The following is a 10,011-nucleotide window of genomic DNA, read 5'->3' on the forward strand; positions in this document are numbered from 1 at the left end:
GGGAAGGGGAGGTGCTGGCAATGTACTCACTGCACGTCCCGGCGGATGGTCTTGAAGAAGATGCCCAGGAATGTGCGGCCTCCCGAGGCGAGGTAGAGAGCGCAGGTAGCGGCGCAGAGGAGCTGCCACGGCAGAGCGGTGAGGGAACGCAGCAGCAGGTACAGCACAGAGCAAGTGGCCACTCTCCACATCGTCACCTTCAAAAAAAAACTACACACAGAGGAAACAGGGGATGGGGAATTAAGATGCAAGCAAAACCAACCCCTCTCAAACACAGAAGAGGACAGGCTTCAACAACTGCAAATAATTTTGTTTTTAAAAAAAGGACAGGGTTTGACTGCAACAAGGAATTCAATCTCAAAGTCAGCACGCCGGCAGATCTCCAAATTTTAACAAAAATAAATCACACCAGGGTATTTCCCATTGCCACGTTTCTGCAAATCAACTTTTTTTCAGCCTTGCGGGCGATTTAAAAGCAAACCCCCAATCCGGGAAATGGAAGCAGCCTCTCAGTTCCCTGTCACTCCTCACGGTGTACTTTCCACTACCTAGCGACCTGCACCGGTCACCGCAACCTTCCTTCTCCTCCTTTGTAGGCGGTTTGATTGACAGGGTAATGTGCCAGCCTTCCCCCCTCCCCTCCCAACCCTGCCTGGGATAGGCAGGAAGGCAGGAAGGGAGGCTTTCGGGAATTGTAGTTCTCCAAGCAATGCAAAAGCAGAAAGATGTACATCTGCACCGTATGCAAAAATAAAACAACAAAAAAAAACACACAAGTTGCTGGATTGCAGGCGGAGAGAGGAGCCGAGTTAACCTCGCAGATCCTTTGCAATAATGAAGATTCATCCCGGAAGTGCAGTTGTGTTTGTTTTTCTCTCTTCAGAATTGCTGTGGGACTTGCTCAGTATTTCCAGCACTTTCTGTTTTAATATTACGTTTGCTTTCTTCAGGCGCGAGTCAACATGCTCACGTCGGTGTAGTTACATTCCCCAACCCTTCATATGCAAAAACAAAATGAAATACAAATTGTTCACTGAGATGCTTTTTTTAAAAATTGTCCATTCCTAATTGCCTCTGAAATAGGTAATGGTGAGCTGGTCTCTTGAAGGGCTGCAGTCCATTTAGGAAGTAAGGAGACCTGCAGTGGTCTTCAGGAGTTCCAGGATTTGATTTATTATTGTCATGTGCACCTGGGTCCAGTGAAAAGTTCTGGTTTGCGAGCAGTACAGGCTGCCCACACCATACAGAGTTCATTCAGGTAATAGAACCGAGCAAGGAACATTATGGCTGCACAAGCAGCAGGAACGACATTAAATTTAAAAATTGAGAAGTTCATTCAAAAGTCTAATGAAAGCAGGAAGGAGCTGTTCTTGAACCTATTCATACATGGATGCAATTTTTTGTATCTTCTGCCAGATGGAAAAGAATAAAATTGGTGTGGGAGGAGTCTTTGATTATGAAGAATGTAGCATTTGAGTGAAGTTGAATTGTGGATTCTTTGAAGTGAGAGAGAGGCACTGCTGGGCTTTGAACCCAGGATCTCTTGTTGATGAGACAGGCACTTTAACCAAGTGATGGAGCAGCCAGATGATTTGGAGACAGGGTGGTGTGTGGCCCAGTGGTTTAAAGAGACTTACTGTGAAGAATGGACTGAGCTCTTGGTTGGATGAAGACCTAATGGTTTCTTCTTTAGCCATGCCCAGACCCAATCACATGGCTGGTGGCAGACAAAGGCCTTTGTCATTGGTAACTGGTCACTAGTCCATAGACCATTGACCAAACTCTTGTTGCCATCCAAAAGCTCCATCTGAATACAGAATTCCTTGACCCCAGTACATTTCCAACCTAAATTTCAATTCCTGCTTGTTCAAGCTGTTGTTTAAACAATCTTGCTATCAGTGTCACATGACTTGCTTTTCACAAAGCACTTTACCACAGCTCATTCTCATTTCAGTCCATAATTTTAAAAAGTACAAAAATGAAAAGACACAGTTTTTCCATCACCACAACATTTTCACTTAACAATTTTGAAGTTATAAAAAAAAGACTGACCAATTTCCAAGTGTTTTTGGACCCTTGCATTTGCTGTTTGGTAAACAAATGATTTGCATACAGTATAATCCACATTCCTGATGAAGGGCTTATGCCTGAAACATCGACTCTTCTGCTGCTTGGATGCTGCCTGACCTGCTGTACTTTTCCAGCATCACACTTTTCGACTCTGATCTCCAGCATCTGCAGTCCTCACTTTCTCCTACAGTATAATCTAACAAACAATAATGGAATTTCTGACTAATTGCTGATCTTTTGATCTTTTAGGGATACATTTTGGCTAGCTGATGGAAAACCTTTGAATTCTCCTCTGAAAGGTGCCTGTCATCTTCTACGAGCAGTTAAGTTGAAACTATGGGCTATGTTCATTCAAAAGAAAGAAGTTTTGAGAATGCACAATTCCCTCAGTTATGCTTGGAAAATGGATATGTGTTCAAGTCCCAGAGCAGGGTATGATCTAATGACATTCTGACTCGGAGCTGAGAGAGCTAAGGTCAACATGAAATAGGATGATCTTGCTCCAAACAGCTGAGGTTTAACAGGTCTCCTTTTTAGCAATAAGGAGGTGTTGTTCCAGCTTCAGACTTTGAATCGATGTTATATTAAGCATCCCTTCAGAACATAAAGGGCTGTTTGGAGGAGGAGCTAACCAGTTATCAGTTTGATTGTTGGTTTTCTGGTGCAAAGCTCCATGTCACGGAACATTAATCGCTGCTTACACTTTAACCTGAGGCCTGCAATCTGAGGTCTCACGACACACTTTTACATAACTCAGATAGAATGTAATTGGCTAGTAATTATTATGTAATAAATCTATTCTGTCCAACAAGACTATCCACTTTGTGTGGGGTTCAATCCCAGTTTGGTATGAATAATGCGGACTGATACTAATCAGAAGGATTGGTGACAGTGAATCTATCCAAGGCCTATTAAATGTTTCTAATGTACGCAACAGCAACAATATACTTCCCAATGTCCTCAGGCAAAATATCCTCTTCAAAGTACACAACTAGGTGACAACTAATGAAATACTCGCATTAATACGGGACCAGAAAAGAAGAATCCACACACTCATCTGAAATCCCTTCATAGCTCCTTCAAAGTGGAGTTTCAGGTAGATAGGATAGTGAAGAAGGCATTTGGTATGCTTTCCTTTATTGGTCAGAGTATTGAGTAGAGGAGTTGGGAGGTCATGTTGCAGCTGTACAGGACATTGGTTAGGCCACTGTTGGAATATTGCGTGCAATTCTGGTCTCCTTCCTATCGGAAAGATGTTGTGAAACTTGAAAGGGTTCAGAAAAGATTTACAAGGATGTTGCCAGGGTTGGAGGATCTGAGCTACAGGGAGAGGCTGAACAGGCTGGGATCTGTTTTCCCTGGAGCGTCAGAGGCTGAGGGGTGACCTTATAGAGGTTTACAAAATTGAGAGGGACATGGATAGGATAAATAGACAAAGTCTTTTTGCTGGGGTTGGGGAGTCCAGAACTGGAGGGCATAGGTTTATGGTGAGAGGGAAAAGATATAAAAGAGACCTAAGGAGCAATTTTTCACACAGAGGGTGGTACGTGTATGGAATGAGCTGCCAGAGGATGTGGTGGAGGCTGGTACAATTGCAACATTTAAGAGGCATTTGGATGGGTATAGGAATAGGAAGGGTTTGGAGGGATATGGGCCGGGTGCTGGCAGGTGGGACTAGATTGGGTTGGGATGTCTGGTCGGCATGGATGGGTTGGACCGAAGGGTCTATTTCCATGCTGTATGTCTCTATGACTCTATCTCGACAGGAACCCAAACCACAAAGTGGTGGCAGCCCTCCCGATGGTGGAGTCTTGGTTGACTGCTCACATTGCCAACACAGAGCTGGTGACCAAGTTGAGTGATGAAGTCTGGGATCATCTGGATGACCCTTGGCTGCTTGAGGATGGGCTAAGGAAGATGTGGCCACTTGCTGGAGCATGGGATACAACTCGACCCATGACCATAGCCATCCAAGTCAGCCCAGCATCCACACACACACTGAATTCCTGCCTGAGAGAGACCTTTAGGAGAAAGTGAGGACTGCAGATGCTGGAGATCAGAGCTGAAAAATGTGTTGCTGGAAAAGCGCAGCAGGTCAAGCAGCATCCAAGGAGCAGGAGATTCAACGTTTCTGGCATGAGCCTGGTATCACAGCTGTTCCCATTGCACCATCTGAAACTATTAGATGGATCATTTTCCTTGATATCCATCTATAACTGCTTCTCCCAATGTTCAAATCAATTAAAAATTGGTCAGTTTGAAAGAAAGAAGCCACTCTTTGTGCGTTACACCATCTGCAGCACCTTGCATCCATTTCTCTGCCCTTCTAAAGCGCTTTGTAAAACAGCTACCATCTACAACAACAAACATGGATCAGTGTTTCTCCCTCCTCTTTCTGAACATGGCACCTGTCATCAGCATTAACCTGGAAAAGCACAGCAGTTCAGACAGCATCCGAGGGGCAGTAAAATCGATGTTTCGGGCAAAAGCCCTTCATCAGGAATACAGAGTACCTGAAGGGTGGATAGATAAATGAGAGGAGGGTGGGGGTGGGGAGAAAGTAGCAGAGAGTACAATAGGTGAGTTGGGCTGGGGATGAAGGTGATAGGTCAGGGAGGAGGGGTGGAGTGGATAGGTGGAAAAGAAAATAAGCAGGTAGATCAGGTCTGTCCTCACCCCAGTTCCAACCTTCCAGCTCAGCACTGTCCCCATGACTTGTCCTACCTGCCTACCTTCTTTTCCACCTATCCACTCCACCCTCCTCCCTGACCTATCCCCTTCATCCCCTCCCCCACTCACCTATTGTACTCTATACTACTTTCTCCCCACCCCCACCATCCTCTCATTTATCTCTCCAACCTTCAGGCACTATATTCCTGATGAAGAGCTTTTGCCAAAACGTTGATTTTCCTGCTCCTCGGATGCTGCCTGAGCTGCTGTGCTTTTCCAGCACCACATATCCAGAATCTGGTTTCCAGCATCTGCAGTCACTGTTTTTACCTATCAGCATTAATCTATTAGATATTCACATTCGCAACAAAGAGTTTGTCGTTTCCAATGCACTGGCAGCGTGCACCGTGATGTGGAGGAGCTGGTGTTGGACTAGGGCGGACAAAATTTAAAATCACACAACAACCGGTTATAGTCCAACAGGTTTAATTGGAAGTACTAACTTTCAGAGTGCTGCTCCTTCATCAGGTGGCTGGTGGATGCCACCATTATACTGCAGGTTGTCATGTGACTTGGCCAACATTGTCCTTCTCATACGCTGCCAGCGAGGATGCCCCGAGGCATGGTATATTCGCAAGACCAAACAGACGCTGCGACAATGGATGAATGGACACAGCACAACAATTGCCAGACAGGGATGTTCTCTCCCAGTCAGGGAAAACTTCAGCAGTCAGGCATATTCAACCTTGGATCTTCGGGACCATCCTCCAAGGCAGACTGTGGGATGTGCAACAATGCAGAGTGGCCAAGCAGGGATTAATAGCCAAGTTTGGTACCCATGAGGATGGCCTCAACCCGGACATTGGGTTCATGTCATGCTACAGGTGACCCCACTACACTATACACTCTCACACACACACACACAAGCACACATTCTTATATACTCACACACTCATGCAGACCCTCTCTCATACACACGGTCTCTCTCAGACACACGCACACGTACATACCCAACACTCACTTCCGTGCACATACCCTCTCACAGGCTTATATGCTGTCACACTCACGTACACACTCTACCAAACATGCACACCCGCAAACACACACCCTCTCACATGCACTCACATTCATATGCACACACTCATACTCTCTCTCTCTCTCCACCTCCCACCCCACCCTCACATGCACATACTACCATGTAAGTCTATGGGGTGAATTTACATTTGCAGAATTGTATTTGCAGATACATTCTATTTTTGTTCAAAAAGCACACAGCCTGTAGGCAGTTAATGCAGGCAGTCAATCCATGTAATATTTTATAAATTCCTACTTTGGAAACAGAACCAGTCTGTCTCAAGATTGGGATACAGACAGATTCTAAACTCACACCTTTAATGCATTTTCTGAGATGTCATCTCTTTTTATAAAACCTTATGTTATCTTGAAAATGTGACTTAAAAGAAGTTCTGGGATTTACATATTAATGAACTGAAATCTGCAACCCATTCTGAAAGACGAAAGGCTTAACAGCAATCTAAGTTTTTTAAATATATTGTTTTAATTGCATGACACTGTGATCTTTTGCTATAAATTTTGTGTTTATGATAACGCCCCACTAGTTACCTGATGAAGGGGCAACTCTCTGAAAGACAGTACTTCCAAATAAAGCTGTTGGACTGGTGTTGTATGATTTTTAATAATGTGCAACATCTAATAGCAACATCACTGGAGTGTACATCTCTGTCCACCGTTCTCCTCTTTCCAGTTTGGGGCTGAGGACCGGAACTAACCTGAGTAAATCAGCAATATGAAAATAATTGTTATTTGTTTATCAAAGACACTTTAGCTAGCCTGTTCTATAAAACATATGTGCAAGAATCATAGGTAGTTGCAAGGGATATTATTAATTCTGCGCTCTATCTTGTATATAGTTCTAAGAGGGTTAATATTGAGGTGATGTCAAACAGACATTTGGGTAGAACAAAGGTCATTGTAATAATGTCTGTCAGATTTATGCAACTAGCTGCCAACAATAACAACCTCTTCTATATGGACCAGAAAACGGCTTTCCTCTATGACACTAGACTAAGACGTCTAGACCCAAGAGTCAACCACATTGATGTGGATCTGGAGTCACGTGTTGGCCAGACTGAGTCAGGTTGGCAAATTTCCTTTCCTAAAACACATTCATGAACCAGATGGATTCTCCCCTTGGCTCTCAGCAATGGTTTAATGGTCACATTACTATCTTAATTCCAGATTCTTGTTGACTTCAAATTCCATCATCGTCCATGACAGGATTCAAACCCAGGTTCCTGAACATGACCTGGGTTCTTTGGATTAATAGTCCAGGCCATCACCTAGGATAGTTGCAACAGCTTTCATCATACGTAACAGCTGATAGAGCGCAGAGATCTGGCAAAGCCCATACAACTGTATGCCCTTCATTTAGTGTAACTGGAGCCTCACTTTTTTTCAATGAATATTAATCAGCCAGGAAGCCATTGGGATATTCTGACATCAGATCCTGAACAATACAGCCTCCAAACTAGTGGATTTACCAAAGCTTTCTCTATGATTCAGGTACAAACATAATTTACTGTGAAACGACCACACCTGATTTTAAAATGGCAAGATTCTGTGCGTTTATTATTGGAACATTTGTCTGTTGATCTTAAATGGGTTGGAATAATGCTCTAGGTCACCGCAAGCTAATATCAGTTCTAACCCAGCATTTTATTTTAAATGTTCCTTGCTGGTTTACTACCCTGGTAGTTCCCAGTTTGAAAGCTTGTATTTTCTGTCCTTGTATATTTGGAGGTAGTTGTTAGACCAGCCTACACAATCAGGTATGTTAAAAGATTGTGCTAAGTCTGTCACTGTGTCTAACATATTTTGTCTTCTGTGCTGTGTTGTGTCTCACTGCCGCCTTTGGGCTGAATCCCAAAGGAAACAAGCCCTCCAACATGACTGAGATTTTCTTCACATGAATCAACACTCATTCAGATTTGCTGAGTCAAGAATGGAGAGTGTTCGTGTTTAACCCAGACTTTCAAACGTGGACTCAGCAATACTTCAGATCTGAGTGATATCATGAATGAGAATTTTGCTCATCTTTGTAAGAGGAACACTGCCTGGAGGAATGCTTATCTCTGGGTTGGGATCATAGGTTTGAACTTTGTACGTGATTTCTTTGGGCGTGAGTTTCACCCACACCAAACTTTGGAATCATATTTCATTCTCTTTGTTGTCAGAATGAAGGCTCTTACCCTGTTCAAACACAATAATTTTCCAATGAGCTGTAACTTATCTAATGTAAAATAAAATCTGTGGGACAGTGTGGATCCTGGGCCAGAACACCAGTGTGCACCAGAACTAATGCAGCTTCCAGGCTCTTTATATTTCAAATTGCACCACACTGACAGAACATGTTAATTTAAATTTAATTGAAAAGAAAGCAATGAAGGTCTTGAATATCATTGTACATTTTAAACATGTCTGTCAGAAACCAGAGAAACAGCAACGATGCACAATGTGTGGGTCCAGTATCTGGATGCTCACACCACACCCTTACATTGCAGGTCACTAATCTCTACTTGGAGGTTAGGTGAATGCAAAAGGCAGGTATGTTCTTCCCCACTGACTGGGAAGGTGGGATCAGAGGGCAAGTAAATCCAGGTCTTCTCACAATTGTGTTTTGTTGATGTACAACAGTGCCACAGATCTATGAGTGGGTTACTTTTGAGTCATAGAGATGTACAGCACAGGAGCAGACCCTTCGATCCAACTCGTCCATGCTGACCAAATATCCCAACCCAATCTAGTCCAACATGCCAGCATCCGGCCCATATCCCTTCAAACCCTTCCTATTCATATACCCATCCAGATGTCTTTTAAATGTTGCAATTGTACTCACCTCCACCACTTCCTCTGGCAGCTCATTCCACCCTCTGCATGAAAAAGTTGCCCCTTAGGTCTCTTTTATATCTTTCCCTCTCAGCCTAAACCTATGCCCTCTAGTTCTGGACTCCCCCACCACAGGGAAAAAAAACTTTATCTACTTATCCTATTCATGCCCCTCTTGATTTTTAACCACATTCTTGGCTACAGTATGTGTCTGGCGTGTTCCATTCTGAAAGGGAACATGACTAGGTCAGTTGTAATGATTGGTGATGTGGGAACATTATGACTAGGAGCAGGAGTAGGCCATCTGACCCCTCAAGCCTGCTCTGCCATTCAATAATGATCTTCTTGTGGACTCAGCTCCCCTTACCCGCCGGCTCACCATAACCCTCAATTCCTTTACTGTGCAAAATCTGTCTTTGCCTTAAAGACGTTCAAGGAGGTAGCTTCAACTGCTTCACTGGGCAGGGAATTCCTGAAGAAGGGCTTATGCCCGAAACGTCAAATCTCCTGTTCCTTGGATGCTACCTGACCTGCTGTGCTTTTCCAGCAACACATTTTCAGTTCTGATCTCCAGCATCTGCAGACCTCACTTTCTCCTCCTAGATTGTTTGGACAGCCAGCATGGTAAATAATTGGACCTCAAACATTTGTTAGAACATTCTGGAATTTGATTTATTTTTAAGCTTACGGAAAACACCCATAAGAACACAAACTTCTGGATCCACTTTTGACATTGAGTGGGATGGTCCAGTGAGGTGCTTTGAAAAGGATGGCCATATAGAGCAGTGCTGTCGAAAAGGAAATGGTAGATTTCATGAATTAGATTACCTGGGAGTGGAGCAATGGTGTTAGTTTCAGACCAGAGTGTTGGTATGAAACCCTGAAGAGGTTACTCAGAGGCACAGAGTTACAGAGTTATTCAGCACGGAAACAGACCTTTCAGTCCAATTCGTCCATGCCAACCAGATATCCTAAATTCATCTAATCCCTTTTGCCAGCATTTATAGAGTCATAGAGATGTACAGCATGGCAACAGTATACTTCAGTCCAACCCGTCCATGCCGACCAGATATCCCAACCCAATCTAGTCCCACCTGCCAACACCCGACGCATATCCCTCCAAACCCTTCCTAATCATATTACCATCCAGATGCCTTTTAAATGTTATAATTATACCAGCCTCCACCACTTCCTCTGGCAGATTATTCCAATACATGCACCACCCACTGCATGAAAAAGTGGCCCTTAGATCCCTCTTATATCTTTCCCCTCTCACCCTAAACATCTGCCCTCTGGTTTTGGACTCCCCCACCTCAGGGAAAAGACGTCATATATTTACCCTATCCATATACCTCATGATTTTAT

The 10,011-nt window shown here is 43.8% G+C and overlaps 1 protein-coding gene across 1 annotated transcript in view; it reads right to left on the minus strand.

Moving 5' to 3' along the window:
• The window catches only part of slc27a4 (solute carrier family 27 member 4), a 61,136-nt gene extending 60,354 nt beyond the window's left edge, over positions 1-782 (minus strand). The window contains exon 1 of the mRNA XM_060841527.1: positions 31-782. Coding sequence (XP_060697510.1) covers positions 31-191 — 161 coding nt within the window. The 5' untranslated portion in view covers positions 192-782. The remainder of the gene's footprint in view (positions 1-30) is intronic.
• Between the last annotated feature and the right edge of the window lie 9,229 nt (positions 783-10,011).

This window comes from Hemiscyllium ocellatum, chromosome 21, assembly GCF_020745735.1.
Source record: "Hemiscyllium ocellatum isolate sHemOce1 chromosome 21, sHemOce1.pat.X.cur, whole genome shotgun sequence".
NCBI lineage: Eukaryota > Metazoa > Chordata > Chondrichthyes > Orectolobiformes > Hemiscylliidae > Hemiscyllium > Hemiscyllium ocellatum.